General features: G+C 43.9%; 1 protein-coding gene across 7 annotated transcripts; it reads right to left on the bottom strand.

The window, feature by feature from the left end:
* Positions 1–734: 734 nt before the first annotated feature.
* On the bottom strand, positions 735–22361 carry LOC309651383 (uncharacterized protein). 7 transcript variants are annotated; one of them, XR_014258081.1, is made up of 6 exons: positions 10807–18857; positions 9550–9676; positions 8737–8832; positions 8142–8221; positions 3194–7682; positions 735–3065 (listed from the first exon to the last, which is right to left on the bottom strand). XR_014258081.1 is itself a non-coding variant. In XM_082444110.1 (6 exons), exons 2-6 carry the CDS (start codon positions 10816–10818, stop codon positions 6804–6806), a joined length of 1194 nt encoding a protein of 397 aa, XP_082300236.1. In that variant the 5' UTR covers positions 10819–18469; positions 19099–22361; the 3' UTR covers positions 735–6803. The 7 variants fall into 7 exon arrangements, 6 of the variants coding, with proteins under 6 accessions (XP_082300236.1, XP_082300234.1, XP_082300237.1 ...); XM_082444110.1 differs by adding an exon at positions 19099–22361 and having other exon boundaries at positions 735–7682; positions 10807–18469; XM_082444108.1 differs by adding an exon at positions 19099–22361 and having other exon boundaries at positions 735–7682; positions 10807–18049.
* Positions 22362–22568: the final 207 nt, after the last annotated feature.

Here is a 22568-nt window from a genome sequence, read left to right as displayed (position 1 = left end):
GAACCCACCTGCCAGTGCAGGGGACATGGGTTCGAGCCCTGGTCTGGGAAGATCCCACATGCTGCAGAGCAAGTAAGCCCGTGAGCCACAACTACTGAGCCTGCGCTCTAGAGCCCATGAGCCACAACTACTGAAGCCCATGCACCTAGAGCCAGTGCTCCAGAACAAGAGAAGCCACCGCAATGAGAAGCCTGTGCACCGCAATTAAGAGTAGCCCCCGCTCGCTGCAGCTAGAGAAAAGCCCGCGCGCAGCAACAGAGACCCAACACGGCCAAAAATAAAAAAAATTAAAAAAAAAAAAGACACCTTACCCTATTGCCAGGCCAAATCACTACATATCTTCACTATGGACTTCTTGTTCTGAGGGATATGCTGAACACAAATTTAAAGCAAACTATTCTAAAGTCCAGCTGTGCTCCTCCTCTCTGTCAGGAGAGTATCAGGGAGGTGGGTGGAGGAATGCAGCTTTGAAGGGGGCTGAGGACGGGTCAAGGGGGAACTTCCTTTCCTAGCTGACCTGATACTGCTCCAAGGTCGCATGACCTTGTTAAGGGTTGCTTAACCAATCAATGTCATCTGTCACCTTTGGTCTAACCACGTCTGAAGACATGTTAAGAGAAAGAAATAATTCGTGATTTCACTCACGTGTGGAACACAAAAAACTAACAAACGAAAAGAAAATAAGTAAAAACAACTTTAAGGAAGAAAAAAATTGACACGATAAATACAAAGATACACAGACCTGAGTAGTGGAAATCAGAGGAGAAGCCACGGGCAGAGGCAAAATGGACAAAATGGGGCAGCTAGATGGTGACAGAGGAAAACTGCATTTTTGGTGCCGAGAAGGTGTATGGTACACAGAAACTGAAATGTATTGCTGTGCACATAAAACTTACTAACATTATAATGGAATGATACCTAAGTTAAAAAAATTTTTAATTAAATTAAAAAGAAATTAAAGAATCGATACTCAACTGCCTGAAGCCACATCACTACGTAATTTTATTCTTGTCCTGTTTCCTTGAGGGACTAGCTGAACACCAAATTTAAATCACACAACATGAAACTCGGCTGGATACCTCTTCTCTGTCAGTAGATGCTCAGAATGGTGGGTTCTGGACACTCTCCACCTGAGGAGATGCAGCTTTGTGGGTGGCTGAGGAAGGAATTTCCCTTTCCTGCTGACTTTATACTACTCTAAGGTCACATGACCTTGATGAGGTTTTTTTTTAACCAATCAACATTATGTATCACCTTGTATTTATCAATGTCTTGAAGACACATTTAGAAAAGAGAAATATCTTATGAGTTCACTTATATGTGGAACACTAAACACAAATACAAAAAGCAAATAAGTAAAAAAAGATTAAAGAGGAAAACAAATGACACAAAAACAAACACATATATTCACAGAACAGAGCAGTGCATATCAGAGGGTAGGTTCAGGGGGGTGGCCAATGAGTAAAATGGGTCCACAGGATGGTAACAAAAAAACTTAAGTTTTTGGTGCTAAGCAATTTAATGGTATACTGGGGTTGAAATATATTTTTGTGCACATAAGACTTATCTAACATTTTGACCAAATGATACCCTACAAAAATAATTAAATTAAAAGATTAAAGCATCTGCACCCCATTGCTTAAACCACATCAGTACATATTTTGTCTACTGTCAGATTTCTCTGACAGACAAGCTGAACACCAAATTTAAATCAAACAACCTGAATCTCAGCTGTGTACCTCTTATCTGTCAGTAGATGCTCAGAATGGTGGGTGCTGGATACTCTGTGCACCTTTGAAGGGGGCTGAGGACAGGTCAGTGGGGGAACTTCACTTTCACTCTGCCTTTGAGTCTGCTCCCAGGTCACATGACCTTGATGAGGTTTTTCTTAACCAATCAAGGTTACATATCACCTTTACTCTAATAATGTCTTGAAGACACATTTAGAAAGGACAAATACCTTACGACTTCACTCATATGTGGAACACTGTATACAAACAAAAAGCAAATAAGTAAAAAAATTAAAGAAGAAAGTAAATGACAGAAACACATATTCACACAACAGGGTAGTGGATATCAGAGGGTAGCAGCAGGGGGATGGCCAGTGAGTAAAATGGGTCCACAGGATGGCAAAAGAAAAAACCTACGTTTTTGGTGCTGATCAGTTTTATGGCATACTGGAGGTGAAATATATTTTTATATATATAAAACATGTAATATCATAACCCAATGATACCATAGAAAAATAATTACATTAAAAATTAAATTATCCATGACTCATTGCCTATAGCCACATCTATACATATTTTGTCTAGAGTCCTGTTTCTCTAGGGGATACGTTGAACACCAAATAAAATCAAACAACCTGAAATCCAGCCTGGTACAGGAGTTGAAATATATTGTTATACACATAAAACGTATCTAATATTATAACCAAAAAATACCTCATTAAAAAAGTCTAACGAACAATAAATTGAAAAGAAATTAAAGAATCCATATCCTTTGCCCATAGCCACATCATTATCTTTACCACTGCCCTGTTACCTGAGGAACAAGATGAACACCAAATATACAGCAAATCAACCTGAAATCCAGCTGGGTACTTCCTGTTGGTAGATCATCAGAAATATGTGTGCTGGACAAACTCCACTGGACACAGTGTGGGTTCCAAGGTGCCTGAGGAAGGGTCCATGGGAGAAGGGTCCTTTTCTTGCTTACTGTTATACTACTCCAGGTCACGTGACCCTGTTAAGACATTTGTAGCCAAGGAAAGATATCAGTCCCCTTTTTTCTTACCCTGTCTCTAAGGAAGGTTTATACATTGTGATTTATTGTTACCATGCATTTTAAAACTAGAGGGACACCTGTACATACTTTTAAGAAAAATTATGATCTGAAAGAAAATTAAACATTTTTGCATATGCTTATTTTTTGTGAGAATCACAATTTTTACTGTGGTAAAGCATGCATGACATAAAATTTACTGTTTAATCACAATGAGGTGTCAAGTCCTATGGCATCAAGTACGCTCATGTTATCCTGCAGCCATCAACACCATCCATGTCCTGATAAAAAAATAGATAGGAAAAAGAAAGGTAACATTTCCCCACATGGAACAAATAATTATGCGATGAGAAAGCTGCATTTAATATTGTGGTACATGCATTTGAAAATCAAAGGAAGCTATGCTTACTTCTTGAAAATTCGACTTTCCCATCGGACATCAGAGCAGGCCATTTTCAAGTACAAATTCACTTAGGAGAAACATTTTCCCCTCTATTAAACTAGAAGCTTCACAGCTGAGCTTTAAATCTTTTCTCTTCAGTGTTTCTTTTTTATCTAGTTTCTGTTAATGGAAGACAAAGAGGTTTCAGCTAAGAATGAACAGATCCATTATTTAGGCTTTCAATGCCTATAGAAAATCCCACCTTGTTTTGATAACTGCTGTTTCAGTTCCCCACATAAATCAGAATGCTAATTTACATGCCCTCTGAAGTTTCATCTTCTTGTAATAAATAGTGTGAAGAACGATGTATTGTATCAGTTTCTGTTTTCAGAATTACCCTTAAAAATAAAGAATCAAGGTCACGAACTCACGCCATACACAAACCTGAACTCAAAACGCATGAATACTTGAATAAAAGACCTGAAACTGTAAAAATGCTAGAAGAAAACAGCGACAGTACACTCCTTGAGATAGGTGGTCATCAATGGAAAAACAGATAAAGACGAGGTAGTAGGTATTTAATGGAACACTAGTCAGTCATAAAACAGATGAAATTTGCCATTTTCCACAACATGGTGGGACCTGGAGGGTATCATGCTAACAACATAAGACAGGCAGAAAAGATAAACACGTTATGACTTTACCCATTTGTGGAATACAAAAAAATTACAAGAAAAAATAAAGAAAGAAACAAATTAATGATGAAACCAAAGGGCACCAAAACAAATACATAGATGCACAAGACAGAATACTGGAAACCAGAGGGGAAGTGGCAGGCGGAAGGCCCAATGGGTAAAATGGGTCCACAGGATGGTAACAGACGGAAACCAAGTTTTTGGTCCTGAGCAGGTGCGTGGTGTACAGGAGTTAAAATATATTGTTTTGTTTTGTTTTTAACAATTCATGTTTTTTTTTAAATATCTTTATTGGAGTATAATTGCTTTACAATGGTGTGTTAGTTTCTGCTTTATAGAAATATACTGTTGTAAACATAAAACTTATCTAATATTATAACTGAATGATACCTCAGTAAAAAAAAGAAAAACAATAGAAATGTAAATTTTAAAAAATTAAAGAATCTTTACCCCATTGCCTAAAGCCATATCACTACATATTTTGACCACTGTCCTATTTCTTTGGGGGATTAACTGAACACCAAATTTACTTCAAACCAACCTGAAATCCAGCCGTACTCCTCCTGTCAGTAGAATCTCAGAGAAGTGGGTGCTGGACAAACCCCACTGGACGAGATGCAGCTTCCAAGGTGGCTGAGGAAGGGTCCATTGGGAAAGTTTTCTTTCTGAGCTGACTTTTATGCTGTTTCAAGCTCACAGGACCTTGTTAAGCCTTTCATACCCAAGGAAGGAAATCTGTCACAACAGATAGACAATAGAATTGGTTGCTCATCCTCCTCACACAAGATTGTTTTCCACCCTGACTGTTGCCCAGAATCCCTTGTGGAGATTTGAAAAGTAATGATGGATCAGTATCATCTTTGTATGTGTTCCTCTAAGGGGACTCAGGCCTGTAGTTTGGGAATTGTGCTACTTTGTGCTACAAGAACACAAGTTATCCCAGTAGATATCCTGGAAGAATTTCCCTTGAGATTTATGTTCAATATTGATGTGTGTCAAAGGATAACATTCCAAGTCCTGCACAAAATGGGGAGATCTGCTTTGTGAGAACATTCATTTTTTCTTCTGGAACAGTACATTGCACTAATTATTTTAAAAACTGGCTTGCATGATGGCTGATCGTTTTAGGCACTTTATATTCCTGGAGGTTTATTCCATGAGCTTATGCGGGGGTAACAAGGCTGGGTTCATCTTTAGTGAGACTGCTGGGTGCATAATTCAGGAATCAGCTGAATAAGATAGAGAGTACGATCCTGGAAGGAATTCTTCGTCCACTTAGCTCAATTCAGAGGTTTTGGGACAAAATAACAAAAGAGATTTCTGAGGTCTGGGAGGGCAGAGATGCCTGTCTCTTTAGCCCCAGGTGGTTTCCATCTGCAGAAATATGTTGAGGGGCCTCAAAAAGTGTAGGACTAGATAGATGTCTTTGAGACTTCCCCATGACCTTGCCTGACCAGGGTCGTGCCATTCTGGGAAACATGACCAGTGGAGCTGAAGGTCAGAGCTGTGTCACCACCAGGGCCTGAAAGAGTAGATGGGGTTGAGGGACGTTGGAATAAGTGGAGCTGAGTTGTGTGGAAAGAGCTGTTGAGAAAGGGGACACTCAGAGTGGGGCTGAGTCTCTGCCCGCTTTCCAAGGGTGCATACCTGAATCCCTGTGTTTACAGGGGCACAAAGAAAATCAGACACCAACACTTAGCTCCTTTAGCCACAGACTTTATTGTTTGAATATTTGCAACTATTATTCTATACACAAATTTAAATTTCTTCCAAACTCTACATTCTATATTGCTAGATCACTTCACTCTCCTTTTTATGCCACATTTTCATGAAGAGGTATTTCACGAAATCACAATTTGCCTGACTGTATGTTAAAGGATTCTTTTAGAGGCTCCTTCTCCCACATACTCAGTCATTTTTTTCTGATATGAAATCTAGCTATAGCTCCATTTTGATTTTTAGGATTGCTGCATCCTCAGTGTGAGAATTTAATGTTGACTAAGAAATAAGTGACCACTGAAAACTTCCCTTCCTTCAGAACACTGAAGGTGTAATGTACAGTCTGAGCACACATGTACCAGAGAGGTTGCTCTATGAATAAAGAATTTCTCATGACCTTACATTGAATAACTTCTCCAGTACGAATTATTTATAAGTATGCTTTGGTGTTGCTCAGCATACTTTCGCATTTCTCAAGAGTCTTCATCTTTGTTCTTGATTTAGTGTTTATTTTTTCACTGAGTTTCTTGTGCACATCAAGGCTGGTGCGAGGCTGAATGTTTATTAACAGTTATTATAGTCTTAGTGGTTCTCCACTGGGAGTTGGCTCATGTTGACCAATAATTATCAAAGAAGAACTAGGGGTTGGTTATCCTATGCTCAAGTCCACTAGGGCAGGGGTCCCCAACCCCCAGACCATGGACCAGTACTGGTCTGTGGCCTATTAGGAACTAGGCCGCACAGCAGGAGGTGAGCGGCAGGCAAGCAAGCAAAGGTTCATCTGCTGCTCCCCATAGCTCCCCATAGCTCGCATTACCACCTGAACCGTCCCCGTAGCCCCCAATCCATGGAAAAATTGTCTTCCACGAAAGTGGCCCCTGGTGCCAGAAAGGCTTGGGACCACTGTTCTAGGGTCTTTAGAGTTGGGAGCTGTTGCTAAAAACACCCATAGTGTATTTACAGAGTGAGTTCTTCTAAGTTACCTGAGGTCAGGCCAATGACTAAAGGCTTTGCCACAGAGACAGGGCACGTATGGATCCACATCCACAAGTGATGCCTGTCTGGACTGAGGAGTGTGATGCCTGAACGAGTGTCCATATTGATTACAGACAGAGTTTCTTTAGTGGGTGTGAAGCTTGGTGTGGTTAAATGCTAAAGCTATGGCTGGTGTTCCGTCCACATTCCTCAAGTGTATGATGCCATGTCATCTCAGGTCAGAACATCTACTGAGGGCCCTCCTGACTTTCTCTCCAGTGCTGGGTTCCCTCATGTCGTCTAAGGGAAGAGCCGTGACTGAAGCATTTTCCACACCACTGACATTCATAGGGCTGCTCTCCAATGTGGGTTCTCTCATGTCTTCTCAGGTTTGCATATTGACTGAAAGCATTCCCACACTGCTGACATTTATAGGGTTTCTCTCCTGTGTGGGTCCTTTTGTGCCGAGTCAATTCAGAACTGTGACTGAAGGCCTTCCCACACAGAAGACATATGTGTGGTTTCGCTCCAGTGTGGATTCTCTTGTGCTGACTAAGTCCAGAGCTCTGACTAAAGGCTTTCCCACACTGATGACATTCATAGTACTTCTCTCTGGAATGGATTTTCTTATGTTTTCTAAGGTAAGAGATTTGATTAAAAGTTTTCTCACATAGACGGCATTTATATGGCTTCTCTCCTGTGTGAGTTTTCTCATGTTCTTTCAGGTAGGAACTTTGACTGAAGACTTTCCCACACACATGACATTTATATGGTTTCTCTCCAGTGTGGATCCGCTTGTGATTTCTAAGGTCAGAACTTTGCAGAAAGCCATGTCCACAGAGATGACATTTATATGGTTTCTCTCCAGTATGAATCATCTTGTGTCGTCTGAGACAAGAGGAATTACTAAAGGCTTTCCCACAGAGAGGACATTCACATGATTTATCTCTAGTGTGAATGTGATCCTGTCCGTCAAGGAATGACCCTTGACTAAGTGAATTTCCACACTGTTTGCTGACATTACGTTTCCTCCCTAAGTGAATTGATAAATGTTTAGGTGAAGATCTGGGAGTAAATTCATCACTCAAATCAATCCATCCAACAGGATCCCCTTGCATGTGAGGAACCTGTTTTGGGAAGGAGATATGAGTCTGTTACTGGTTCACCCACATCCATGCAGACACTCATGCCTCTACATTTACACCCTAGAGCATCAGTTGTTAATAGTCTCCTGTTAAAATGTTTCCAGTGTCACTTGCATACACATGTTGTGTTACTCCCCTGCAGACACAAACATTCTCTTTTATTGTTTCCCAACCCAGATACCAGATTAATTTTGAAGATTTCAGTGTGTTTTAGAGACTATGAGATGAGCAACGTTAATGCAACTGACTTTTTCCCTTAGGTTTCATGCTGTGGTTTTCAGCTCATATTAATTTCTTAACTGATTTCAGCCTATCCAAAAATTTTCCCAGAAAGAGCTCAATCTCAGCTTAATTACATATAGACAATTGTGCTCAATTACCAACTTATCTCACTGCCAGGTCCTTCATTTTGATGACTGTTGTTCTACCCATGAAACTTACCATTGGCATGGTGGCAGATTTGTGCGTCCTGTAGACACTTTGCGTGAATATCATTTCTTGTCTAAGTGGACTTCCACCGTCTAAAGAAATGGAAAAAATATAGATTTTAGAATGGCATTAGGGAAATAAAAATGTAAACAAACACCAAGGTCCATGTGAGTATCTTTCAAAAGTTGGCACTTAGTTGGAGAAACAATGAAGAAATACTCAAGGTAGTAGAAATACTTTAAAAGTCATTGTCTATTAGAAAAAAACAGGATTAAAATATAAAAATGTGGTGGAGAGACATTGGGTCAGCAAATGATGGAAAACACATTAAATGGGAGGATCAGGACAAGAATCACTATGTGAAAGTTTAACTGCAGTAAGTCCACAAGCACCCTTTTCCATAAAGAATAGAAAATGGCAGGAAGTAATATGAATTTTCATTGCTAGATGCAAAGAATGATAACAACATGAAGAATTTCAGCCCAATGTCTTCACCTCCAGTTTAGAATATATCGCTCACTTCATAAAACTTTCATTTGGTGTTTCCAAGGACTTAACACACTGACTGAAACTTTCTTGCAGTGAAGCACAGGCCCCTGATTCTTACCTGGACTCTGGCCTTGGAGGCATCTTGTTGCTTCACTCCACAGCTCTTTTCCTTGTTCGAGCTGGGAAATCACATCTGATTTGCTGATCTGATACCCTGTTTGATTTGAAAAAGAAAAAAAAAGTGTTGGATTTTGAGTCTGGGCTGATTACCCTTTGCTGTGCTCAAGTCCAGGGTAAGGGAAAGAGGAAAATAAAGAGGTAACTGAAGGTCAGTGCAGGCAACAACATCTTCAACAGACAAAACAGTGAAGGTCCTTCAGCAGACCAGGAGGAAATCCAGAGCAGCAGCAAACACAGTGAGGCCCTCTAGCGGCTGATGCCTGTGCACAAGTTCAAAGAGAGATTACAGAATCCTCAGTGTTTTCCAAATGGGAAAGATTAAAAGACTCTACAGTGGGCTAAATATTACTTTCAAAGAGCCGGTAAGGATACACCTTAGAGGAATCATCAAAATTATGTCATATACACGACTCTGGTCTCAAGCCTTCATGGAATGACTGGAACAGAAAAATCATTTTTAAAATATTTGATCCATACTTCTGTATTAAAATATCCATTGAATCCCCAGTTCTGTTCTGAGTGTAAACACTGAGTAGCAACAAAGGTATGAAATGTGGCCAAGATTACCTTCCAGTGTAGTAATGAAAAGTGCAATGAAAAGAAACGCCTTCGTTTTAAGTAGTTATGAGGACTATCAGAGAATCAGGAAGGACTTGGAGTGGGACACAGGGAAGCTGATCTAAATGTTTGTTCAGTGAGTGAATGAATGGAGTGAACACACGTGCACCTACATCCGTGTTGACAGACTCACCTACGGAGACCAGGTGGGTGATATTTTCCAGCATCACATTTCTGAACAGGTTTCTCTGGGATGTGTCCAGCAGGGCCCACTCTTCCTGGGTGAAGTTGATCGCTACATCTTCAAACGTCACTGATTCCTAAAACATCAGGGATGTTCTGGTTTAGACAGAGCAGTCCCTACCACTGTCCAGGGTGGGAGGGTTGAGATGAGGAGGTGATGGGGTCTGGGTGGATAAAGGATCACGCTCTGTGTGGGGTTCCCCTCAGTTCCCTGTCAGCGCCGAGCTGGTGTCTGCCTTTCAGGTACATTCACAGACAACTACACAGTCTGACATCATGAAGCTTTATTTCACAGAAATAGCACATGAAGTGTGTTATAATACACCAGGGAAGTTTTTCAATAACCAGGTAATTAGGACTTTCAGACAGATTATTATAAAATATTCACTTGAAAATTCATAACCCAATCTCTCTTCCCTATTAATTTCAAGGAACTCTACAGATTCATGACAAGACAAAAAATAACCATGATGGGCTACTTTGAAAACATGACTATTGGTTTAAATTATGTCCCTAGAGGAACCTTTGATTCTCCAAATAGAAACTGCTTTCATTACTTATGAGTGTTGAATCATCCAGTATATTATTGTATGAAGGGTTTGCTGTCTAGCAAACCTGGGTTAAATACAAAACATTATTCTGCTAATCATGCCAATGTCAGGGAACCATGAAGGGATCCTTCATGTTCCTCAGAACTGAGCGAGGTTCATACAGAACTTGGTACCAGTAGGTGCTCTCTTTCTCAACACTACAGGTCTCAGGTGTTCATAACAAACTCTGAGGTCAGATAGTTCAGCAGAATAAGCTGGGGACTCGGGTGGCTGGAGTGAAGCACAGACCTAGCCTGACCATCGCTGCGCAGCGTGAGGACTCCCATTCTTGACCTTCTCAGGGACCTTGACCTTAGTTATCACTGTTTCTCTTGTAATCTAATCTCATCTCCAAGCTGAGGGATGAAAGAAGCCTAGTGATTGGTTTTTCTCCAATTTTTCAAAACTCTATGAGAGAACCTAATTTTATTCTACCTACTGTACTGTTTCTCCTTTCTGTGCAGCACAGTTAAGAAAATACTCTTCCCTACACATTCCTTCCAGTTATCGAATATGAATAAAAGCTCAATTACTAAGAGGTGGAATGTGTGAATGAGAGAACGATTGCTAATGGCACTCGGGGTGTAGCTTCAGGAGAAGGAGGCGTCGCTACTCACCAGAGGCTCCATTGTCAACAACTCAGTCGCCAGGAGTCTTTCTTGAGATTTCACTCACAGCCAATCCAAGCACTGAGCGGGCAAATCTGAGGATGGAGAAGAAGCCATGAGACTCCAGTCCTGTGCACAACTTCCAGACCCACCTGAATTGGAGCCCCCCACCTCCACCTGGATGTGACCCCAGCCCAGCAAACGGAAACCAGTGGTGCATCCTAAGAACACGGTGCAGTCTCTCCTCTTCCAGATCCCATGTAAGAAGCTAGAGCTGTGGTTGCTAATACAGAAAGTCAAAGTCCAGAGAGTTTGCAAATAAGAATGTGCTAAGCATTGACTTTGTGTGTTCAGCAGCCTAGGGCATCCAGAAGCATTCAATGGCCTCCTTGATTCAAACCCTCGGGAACCCTGACTCATGCCAGAGTAGAGTTTGGTTTCCTCCTGTAGGAAACCGTGGAAATCCCCAGATCATTCTCTTCCCTTATGCACCCACAGTGGATCTCCAACACCACTGGCAGCCCTTTGGAACCTCACTGCCTTCCAGCTCTCCCTCAACCCTGACTTTTAGTTCTGTCCCCCATCTACATGGATATCAATCAGCCAAGGACCTATTTCAGGATGCAGTTAAAACAAGGACTTATTCCACTTGGAGGAACCGTGGCACCCACCCTGCCAGCCTAGTCCTTAACATCCGCTGCTACAGAAGGTAGCAGGAGCACACACATCATAGTGTTACGGTCATGGACTGTCTTAACCCTCTCGGTGAAGGATGCTCAGAAATATAAAATGACTGAGGTTTTGGAGGAAATTTGTTCATTTCCCAATTTACAAATGACACACAGAGGTTCCAAAAACTTGAGTATAAGACAAGAGTTACACATCTACAAAAAGGAGCAGCTGTCATTTAATTTTGCTCAGCCTGTGTCCTGTGCTCAAATTCCTTTAGGGTAACAAAGATCACCTAGGTTTTACCTGTAATACGACCTCTAACATTAGTAATCAGAAGAAGCTCCCTGTTATTTCTCTCTTCATGTTTATCACCCAGATATAGGGGAAACCTCTCCATATATCCACACTCAATCCCCTCATTACATCCTGTCTATCTTGAAACAGAAATCTCTTCTAAAGATATTTGCTCTCAAGTTCCTTCTCTCCTGTCCTCCCTCCACAATCAAAGTGAAAGTGCATTTTCTATCAGAAAAAGAGGAGCCCTGGATTAATGCCAGCATCTGCTAACTGTGGATAAACACACCAAGAAAAAGTGATTGTATTATTGTTTAGTGATTGTATTATCCAGAGCACCTAGGAAAATCCAAGGTGGGAGGGACTATCTAGGAAAACCACTCAAGACTTGGCCATGAATTACCTTTGGTTTTGACTTCAAGACAAATTTCAGAGGGAAATGAAACTTTCTCTTTCACTCTTAGAATGTTTCTTCTATTGATAATAGGAATATGTAAATCCCTATGATATCCAGGGAAACCCCAGGCATATGCAAAAGAGCCGCCTTACAACTAGAAGGTGGAACCTAGGCAACCCTTGCTATGTCCAGATTACAAGTTATAGGAATCAAAGGAGGTTCTAAATCTATTAATTTAGGGGAAGAATTAAAATAAATATCTCAAGAGATTTATTTTACCTTGAGATAATTATTTCAACATAAAAATCTATCTCAAGACACATAAGAAATGAAATGAAAATCACTTGATGAGACCCATAAAAAGAAAGAAATTCAGAGAAACAGAAAATGAAGTATTTAGAAAAAAATTAGTAAAACTATCAGATGTAGATCAACAGCCAATAGAACTTTCCAAGATGAAGGACATGCTCTACGTGTACATTGTATGGTACAGAAACTGCCACACACATGTGGTGACAGAATACTTGAAATTTGGCTGGCACTACCAAGGATGCGAAGTTTAGCTATTTAATTGCATTAATTTAAATGTTCTAGCCACATAGGGCTTGTTGTTACTATATTGGAGAACACAAGTTTAGAATCTTAGGTTAGGCAGATAAAATAAATAGATTCAAGACAACTGTGTTGGAGTGGAAAAAAGGGACATGAACAGTCAAGAGTAGGAAATGAGGGTGGCAAAATACATGTTGACACAATACGATTCAGAGACTACAAGAAGCTACTTTGATAGGACAAGTGTCTAGAGACAGATAGGACTTAACAACGTTTTCATGGGATGAAACAAACATCTCACAGTTGGGAGGACTCACCAAAACCCCAAGCTGCAGGAGCTGGTGAAGCCAAACAGATTCTGAGGTAAGTTCCACAGCAAGCAGCCAATTTCTCTTCCTCCAGAGTCCCAAACTGTCCAGCTTCTTCTTCTCTGGACAAATGCATCCCTTTGCCTGTCTGACTTTCCTTTATACCTGGATAACAGTTTATAACCCAATCTGGGCTACATTCCGGGATCCACCCTCTCAGAAGTTTACTGACCCTAATAGGGTTTCAGTCTGTGAGCCACACCCTGTTCAATTTGATTGGATTTTCCAGACTAATAGGAAATTGTAACCCTCATACAGTGTTGGAGAGCAAAGATGTAAGGTCATTGTCCAGGGATAGTGAGAAGATCCATTCATTCCCTTCTTCATCCTTAAACACTGTTGAGTGCATTCTCTATGCTGAGAACCATTCTATGTCTTCAGAATAGCAGGGCATCAGACACACTGGGAATCTGTGGAAATGAAGCTGGGATTCCCTGGGAGAAATACGGAATTAAAAATAAAATGCAAGATGAGGAACTGTGAAAACGTGAAATATAAATAATGAGGTGACAAAATAAGATATATTGCTGGGATGCAGAACATGACTCTTAAGGCACTGGCCACATAGTACTTTCAAGAACATGTTAAGAATCTATTAACTATGCAAAGAAAATGGGAAGACAATTTTATACTTTATTTCTTGGTTAGTGGGGAAATCCATACAAATGTTCCTACATAGCATACTATTGTAAATAATTTTCCTTCCATGTCATTCGGAATCTATTTATACATTTGAGTGGAAATCTTACGGTGTGGAGATGGCTGTTTAAGCTTAAAATTCCTGGTTCGCAAATGGAAAAAATTAAACCAGGGGACATGGTGAGTATTTCATTGTAGCTGAGGACATTTTGCTTGTATCATACAATGCCTGGCAATCCTATTATCTCGTGTATTTCAATTCCATCTCCCATACACATTGAACAGTATTTCACCTGAAACAAATATATTAAGGTAAATCAGCTATACTTCAATTAAAAAAAAATATTTTAAACCTTCGCCATTACCCCTCAATCTCCAAGGACTCATCCTTTTCTCTTACAGTCATCAGATTATGTGTAACCTATTTCCCAAATGAAACTGATATTTTGGATGTAGAAACTTTCCACCACAAGATTTAAAGTACTCTGTACTGTCATTCACTACTTATGCCATCTTCCGCCTAAAAGGAAAGGAATTGCCTTTCCTCTCAGCTCGGAAATTTACTTCTACATTCGTGTTCTTTCCTATTCTCCCCTGCCACGTCAGAATGTATGTTATAATTTAAATTGAATTCACTTTATTTTTCACATTGGTTGATTTAAAATATTATAATAGGTCCAGGTGTACAACATAGTGATTTAATTATTTTAAACATTATACTTCATAACGTATATACTTCATTTAAAGTTATAATGAAATATTACCTGTGTGGTACAATTTATCTTTGTAGCTAAGGTTTTTTTATTTTTATACATAGTAGTTAGTATCCCTTAATCTCATGTTTTTAATTTCCTCTCCCCCTACCCTCTCCCCTTTGGTAAACACTAGTTTGTTCTCTATATCTGTGAGTCTGTCTCTGGTTTCTTATTTCATTTCATTGTTTCATTTTGTTTTTTAGATTTCACATACAAGTGATAACGTACAGTATTTGTCTTTTTTTGTTTGTCTTATTTTTCTAATCATAAGACCCTCCAAGTCCATCCATGTTGTCACAAATGGCAAAATTTCATTCTTTTTATGGTAGAGTAATATTCCTTTGTATATATACAACAGTTGTTATTTATCCATTCATCTGTTGATGGACATGTAAGTTGTTTCCATATCTTAGCTATTGTAAATAATGCAGTTATGAACACTGGGGTGCATGTATCTTTTCAAAATAGTGTTTTCGTTTTCTTGAGATGTATACCCGGGAATGGAATTGTTGGATCATATAGTAGTTCTATTTTTTAGTTTTTTTAGGAACCTCCATACTCTTTTCCATAGTACTAGGCCAGTTTATATTCCCACCAACAGTGTCCTAGGATTCCCTTTGCTCCGTATCCTGGACAACCTTTTCTGGCTGTAGAATTTTTTATGAGGGCATTTAGACAGGTGTGAGGTCATAGCTCATTGTGGGCTTGATGTGCATTTCTCTAATGATGAACGATGTTGAGCATCTTTTCATGTGCCTGTGGCCATGTGAATTTCTTCTTTGTGAAAATATCTGTTCAGGTCCTGTGCCCATTTTTCGGTTGGGCTGTTCATTTTTTTGATACTGAGTTGCATGAGCTGTAAAACAACATGTACACTTTATTTTGAACCACTCCCTTTCTTTGAACCCTCCTCTTACCATTTAAATACGCTATGGTATCACTCAACCTTAAATTTGAATTTAAAAAAAAAAAGCTAAAATTTTGAAGTCCTTTTATTCCCAATAGCTGCCCTCTCACTTTTAAAATCCAATTTGAGGGCAGAGTCCATCAATTTACATTTCTCCTCACCTCAAACAATCTTATTTTTTGTCCCCATTAATTCATGGATATTATTCTTTTATTTTAAAAAAAGTAAGTTTTTTCCAAAAAAAAAAAAAAAGAAAATGGTCAGAAGAACCTAGGGGCAAGACAGGAATAAAGATGCAGACCTACTAGAGAATGGACTTGAGGATACGGGGAGGGGGAAGGGTAAGCTGGGACAAAGTGAGAGAGTGGCATGGACATATACACACTACCAAACGTAAAATAGATAGCTAGTGGGAAGCAGCCGCATAGCACAGGGAGATCAGCTCGGTGCTTTGTGACCAGCTAGAGGGGTGGGATAGGGAGGGTGGGAGGGAGGGAGATGCAAGAGGGAAGAGATATGGGGACATATGTATATGTATAACTGATTCACTTTGTTATAAAGCAGAAACTGACACACCATTGTAAAGCAATTATACTCTAATAAAGATGTTTAAAAAAAATAAGTTTTTTACAACATAAAAATACAAATAGAATGAACCAACTTGTATAAACTGAATTTTGTTCCCCTCCCCCAAGTTCATATGTTGAAGCTCTAACATTTAATTCATCAGAACGTGAATGTATATGGACACAGAGCGTTAAAAAACTGTGATGAGATTAAGGTGAGCCCTTTAGGGCTGGTCCGTAATCCAATCAGACCTGTGCTCAAGAAGCAAAGCGAGAGACTGCAGAACTGTGTACCTCAAGGGCAAAGAGCAGCCGGTTGAAGGCGCAATGTGTATCTATTGATCAGTGGACCTGGGAGGGCCTGAGATGCTATATTTTTAATAAGTCTTAGGTTCCCCCCAAGCTCCTCTTTCTTCTCAGTTGCATAAGCTTTTTTTTTTTTTAAAGTATTTGTTTATTTATTTATATATGGCTGTGTTGGGTCTTCGTTTCTGTGCGAGGGCTTTCTCTAGTTGTGGCGAGCGGGGGCCACTCTTCATCGCGGTGCGCGGGCCTCTCACTATCACGGCCTCTCTTGCTGCGGAGCACAGGCTCCAGACGCGCAGGCTCAGTAGGTGTGGCTCACGGGCCCAGTTGCTCCGCGGCATGTGGGATCTTCCCAGACCAGGGCTCGAACCCGTGTCCCCTGCATTGGCAGGCAGATTCTCAACCACTGCGCCACCAGGGAAGCCCTACATAAGCTTTGATCAGTAAAAATAAACGTTAAGATGATCTTCAAGGCTTAGAGATAAAAACCATGTACAGCATGTCTTATACTGTAGAAGTTTATTAAAACTGAAAGAAATTTTGAAAACAAAAAGCTTTACAGTAACATTCAATGAAACATAAGAAGCAGAGCCGTGGGAGTGTCCCCACCATGATTTACAGTGAAAGTCTCCATGGAGTCCACGAATCTCATCTCGGGACAGGGCACTGCTGACCTTCTGCAAAGCACAGAGTTGGGCCCTTTAGCCAGGTTCCAAAAGTTCAGACATTTGCACCAAATGCAGATTACTACCATAGCTTCCTATTTACACAATAGTTAAAAGTTACTCCTAGGATTTGCCTCAGTTACTTAAAATAGATTCAGACTGACAAACAACTTGCCATTCCAGTGTGATAAGTACCATCTGACGGATGACTCTCGTTCCATCAGGAGAAAGTGCAGTGCGTGCACGTGTGTGTCCCCGGGGGTTATCTGGGTTTCCACCATCTTTTCGCCCACCAGGGGTGGGGAATCGCTGCTTCTCCAGGAACAGCTGCTCCTTGTGACTCCCCCTCCTCAAGTCCACAGTCACCTCCAGGGCACCTGGGGAGTCCTACATGGAGGGAATGAAAAGTGATTGAGGCAGCCAGATAAGAGCAGAAGAATCTTTCAACTGAGCTCAGCCCACTTGCCAATCATGGCATCATGAGCTAAGTAAGTGGTGGTTGTATTAAACCATTCAGTTTTGGGGATGGGGTCTTACAGAGTCAACTGATAAACTTCTGAATGACCCAGAAAATGGCTCAGCATATATGGAAAACAGAATAAGGTAAATTCCTAATTAAATATCCTGGCTTTCTCCCCTGCACACACGTCTGCCTGGTATAAGCACACCACAGAACACATAAAACTACCTTCCCCACCATTATGTTTACAGAAACCTCTCTTGTAGCCCATAAGGGAAACCCTGCCATTTCGACGTAAAAGCATCTCCCATTTCAGGTGCACCAGGCCCGCGCCCGACACACACGCCCCGCCGTGCACACATCATTCCGTCTCGGCTTCAACACACACGTGTCTCCCAAATATTCTTATGCACAGTAATTACCATTTGTAAATACAGCACCAGGTCATTTCTTTATTTTCAGGAAGTTATACGATAGAGCTCACAGAGTTAAAGTAGTTGCTCTGTTTCATTCTCCGGGTTCCCGTCCTCCGGGCCCTCATCGGCCCCCGCAGCAGTTCTTTCTTCCACCGAAACAGGAGCTGGCGGGTGTCCGGTGTATCGCGCAATAACATTTATACTGGGCCCCGTTCTGGGAGCATTACGACGTTTTCTGTCTGGCCTGGACGTAGGCTGTGGAGGGGAAGATATACTGCTCAGTTGGGAAGCGTGTCCCCTGTGAAAGCTGGGCCATGCACGTGCCCTGAGCAGCCGGCCAGGTGGCACCTTCCGCAGGCGGCGCTCTCGGAACCCGTGTTCCCTTCTGCCACTGCTGCCCGTGCCTCCTGGCTGGCAGGACAGGCTTGACTCCGAAAAGGCCAGATACTGGAGTGTCTGCCCGAAACGCAGATGCTGAGCGCCCCGGCCTGGGTCCGCCTTGCTCAAGAGGCACAGGGGGACCTGCAGCCTCGGGCCGTCTGATGAGAAGCTCAGCTCGCTGTGCACCGCACGCCCCCTGGGCACGGAAGGGCGGGGACGTGTGGCCAGAGGCGCTGGGCAGAAGGAACAGCGGGGTCAGGGCCGTCGCCCCTGCATCCCGGGGCTCAGGAAGGGCTGGCGTGGTGCGGAGTCCCGTCAGAGGACACAAAGGATGAAAAGGGCAGGAGTGAGAGGCAGCAACCTCCGCCTCAAGCACCCCTGGGCTGCTTCCCCTGAGCTTTACCTCACTGGTCCTCAGCAGAGCCTCTGGGCCCCTCTGGGGTCTGCGGGGGACACGACTGAGTGTTAGGACGCCCGCCGGAAGGCACTCTGCCAGGGGGCGTGGAGCCGAGGAAGACGCTGGTGTTTGCTCGGTCCAGCTTCCTCCTAGCCCCGGGCTCGCTCCCGGGCACGGCAGACAGCCCAGGAGCCCCGGGCACGCCCTCCGACCTGGGGCTCCTCCCCAAGGCCTGCTCCAGCTCCGGCCACGCCTGCTGTCCCGAGAGCGTGGCAGGCACACTCAGTTCACTCTCTACCTGCCGCCCGGGTCCTACGACCCTCCCTCTCGGTCTACAGAGACGCTGAGGGGCGGTGTGCCAGTCAGTTAAGAAAGAGATGAGCATTTCCCCCGAGGCGTTCTCTTTGGTTGATGCTCAGATGTATTTCTTGTTTCTAGGCCCTGACCCACTCCCCAGTACAGCTTGGTCCCCATTCCCTGGGCATGAGACCCCCGTGGCCCCCCCAAGCCTGGCTCCAGGGCTTACCTGAGGCAAACTGAGCGAAGAGGATGCAGGAGGCCCGGAGCAGAAAGCAGAGGCGCCTCGTGGCGGGTCCTGGGTGGTGAGGAAGAAAGAGGGGGAGCTGGCGGCCGAGGCCCACGAGCTACCGGGGCTGGAGCGGCCTCTGTTTATAGGTCTCCAGGCGCTTGCACAAGAGGCACGTGGTCCAGAAACGTGATGATCCTAATTATAACAGAAAGATCCCTATCTGTCCATGAGACCCATGCCAACGGAGCTGCCCCACTCCTGCCCCATGTCCCACACTGTTTACGTGGGAAGAGTCTCCCTCCCTGCTCCAAGGCTGCATGCTCGACACACACACCTGACTGCAGAGGTTGTTCCAGACTGGACCCGTAACCTAGGCCTCAGCAAACTAGCCAGGACATTCCCTGGGTCAGAATGATTACTGGCCATGGGCTGCGGTGGAGACTTCCATTACCATGAAGTCCGTTGTGTTTGTTCAGTTGGTGGAGAAGGAAAAGCTCTTTTTCTCCGCAAGGGTACAAATAAAACCAATGTCGCCCAGGATTTTAGCTGCCATCTTGCTGTTGTAAGGAAGTGGGTCTGAGAATAAATCAGACCCTGGTGAAAATACACCAGGTTCTTGGCGACACTGGGTCTGCCCTGGATCCAGTCACCCTGGAGCCTGGCCTTCCTACTCTGGATCTTTCAGACAGCAGCCCTTGTTTGGTTAATCCAGTCTGAGCCGAGTTTCCGGTTGTTTGCAACTGCAGGTGTGTTGGCCGGCACAGTGCGTGATTTGGGGCTCCAAGCCAGGGGCGCCGTCTCCGTGCCCCGGTGCGGCCTGGCCACGATGGGGGCACTGGGAGGGTTGTTGAGGACCCTGGGGATAGAGCTTGCTTTTGTACTGATAGCTGTAGTAATACTTTCAACATTTGCAGTGAGGCTGCTGTGTGTGTTCTAGATTCCCTTTGGAAATTGGGGGGACCCTGGAAATGCTTGGGGAAGGTATCCCAGCTGCATATTCTCTTGCACATTTATGTGAGGTGCCTCTGGCTTTCAGATCTGGAGTATAAGCAGGTTTGTCATGTAACGGTGGTCTCTAGAAGAGTGGATGCAGCCTTCCTTGTTACCATTTGCTCTGATAAGCCAGTCGGGACAAGATGGGATCCTTCTCAACCAGGATGCGAAGTCACTTCTTTCTGGGTTTGGAGGCTGTCTTCATCTCCTGATGGTGAGGTAATAACTCACCTCAAACTTGGTGGTTTAAAACCACAGGAATTTACTCTCTCAGAGTTCAGGAGGCCAGACATCTGCAATCAGTTTGGGGCTGAAATCGAGTTGTTGGGGCCACGCTGCCCCCAGAGGCTCTAGGGGAGGATCTTTCTTCACTGCTTCCAGCTTCTGGAGGCCGCTGGCATCCGTCACGTGTGGCTGCGTCGCTCCCGTCCTGGCCTCCGTGGTCCCATCGCCCCTCCTCTCGCGTGGGTCTCATCTGCTGTGCCACGTTCTTATGCCAAATGCTCTGACATTCAGGGCACAACCAGAGAGAATCCAGGATCATCTCCCCATCTCAAGATCCTTACCTGAATCACATCTGCGAAGACGCTTTTTCCCAATAAGGTCACACTCACAGGACCCAGAGGTTAGGACCTGGCACTGTGGGAGGCTCTTACTCAGCCTGCTCTACAGACTTTCAGATAATTGCCATTCTGTTGGCAAAGGAGTCCAGGAAGCAGGGCTTGGTGGTCACAGCGGTGCATCTGCCCCAGGCGGTGGCAGCAAAGTATCACCCACCAGAGCGGCAGCTACACCCAGACAAGCCTCTGGAGCTGCCTCTTGCCCCAGGCCGGGAAGGTGGGAGCTCTGGAGAATACAAACCCCCGGCGGGGACACGATGGCCTCTTGCTTGGTGACTCCAGGGAAAGGATCAGGAAGCAGAGGGTCCGCTACGATTTTGAAGCTCAAACTGGGAGACTGGGCCCTGGTTTGAATGATCTGGTTCTCGCTGGACTCTCCTTCCCAGGAGAACACATTTCTCAAGGCTGCACAAGTGATGGCTGGCAGAGGAGAATGTGACTGGTGTTTATCGTAGTATTCGAGCTGGCGGTCGGCTGTTCCCACGGTCAAATAGCCAGATAGATCTGTTAGTTCCAGAGAGCTGGAGGAAGGTGAGCTTTCTATTACTTTCATTGTTAAAAAGCCCCCGGGAACGCCAGGAGCTCTATTTTTTCCCCCTTTTACCATGTGTGAATGAAAGGTCTGTTTCTTGGGTGGGTGATGATTGTCACACGAGTTTTAAAGTGAAGTGAAAAGTGTTCTCAGTCCAGGCGCACAGAGGAGGATTATATCATCAAGGGCAGAGCAAGGTCACCAAGGGCAAGGGCTGTGTTTGACACTCTTTACAAGCTCACGTTTCATGCAATGAAGCCGTGCCGCAGGTTTGCTGAGTGCAGTGACGGTCATCCTTACTTCTGGGGTTTCTGCCCCAAAGTCTTCCACCACAGCAAGAACGGGCCCACTTTTCCCCACTAAGAGGGGCAGCTCAAAGCTGCTGCAGCGGGCAAGGTGCCGGAGACACTTCCTTCCGGCGTGTCCGTGCGTCCTCACCTGGCTCAGGTGATGTATCTCGACGTGTGGGAAAGCAGGTACTCCTGGACCCGGAGAGGAACGAGTCACCTGTATGAGGGTGAAGCGTCACTGCAGGAGGGAGAAGTCTGGGCAGGTCTGGAATCTACTAGAAAGTCCTGTGGTGAGCATGTAGATTTGCAGATAATTTTCCTCTAAGCAGCACAGCGTGTCTCTGAGCGGGTGCTAATGTCTACCCGAGGAGAGGCACACAGCAGGGCGTGGCGGCAGGTGGGCTGGGACGGCCCCCAGACCTGTTCCAAAGCTCGGAGCTCCCAGGCCTCCGCTCCCACGTCTGGCCAAAGCAGCTGGACGTTAGGTTTATATCACAGCGTGGTTTGGAAATTAAACCAGCAAATGTGAGGGGTGAAAATCCTTCATAAAGTGCTTCTATAGGAAAAAAAGGACTCAGGAAAATGGAATTCTGCAGCTGGAGGCCCACGGGTCCAGTCTAACAGGCTTTTCAACCTGCTTTAGAGGCCACAGACAGCAGGGTCCAGAAAATGGGCATAAGTGTCTGTCAACCTCTCACTTTAAGAGTCTGCAGGTGGCCTTGATCAAGGCCACACACAGGACCAGGCTGCAGGCTCACCGCAGAGGTCAGCGCTGAGTGTCCCCTGGGCCACAGAGCTCAGAGTCTAGCTGGTGACAAAGCCTGGTATTGGGAGGGAAAAATCACACACACGCGCACGCGCGCACACACACACACACACACTCACACTCACATACACGTGCACACACCCTGAGCTTAGATTTTTCTGTTTACAGTAGCAGGGCCGAGGCATCGCTCACGGGAATCTGTTTCAACCCAGCTGGGTTAGAGTTGGTCCACTTCCTTGGCCACCTCTCCACCTGGGGAGCTTTCA

This window comes from Balaenoptera physalus (genome assembly GCF_965194825.1).
Source record: "Balaenoptera physalus genome assembly, chromosome: 21".
NCBI lineage: Eukaryota > Metazoa > Chordata > Mammalia > Artiodactyla > Balaenopteridae > Balaenoptera > Balaenoptera physalus.
The sequence above is the reverse complement of the archived record's forward strand: the minus strand, read 5'-3'. Positions and strand labels throughout refer to the sequence as shown.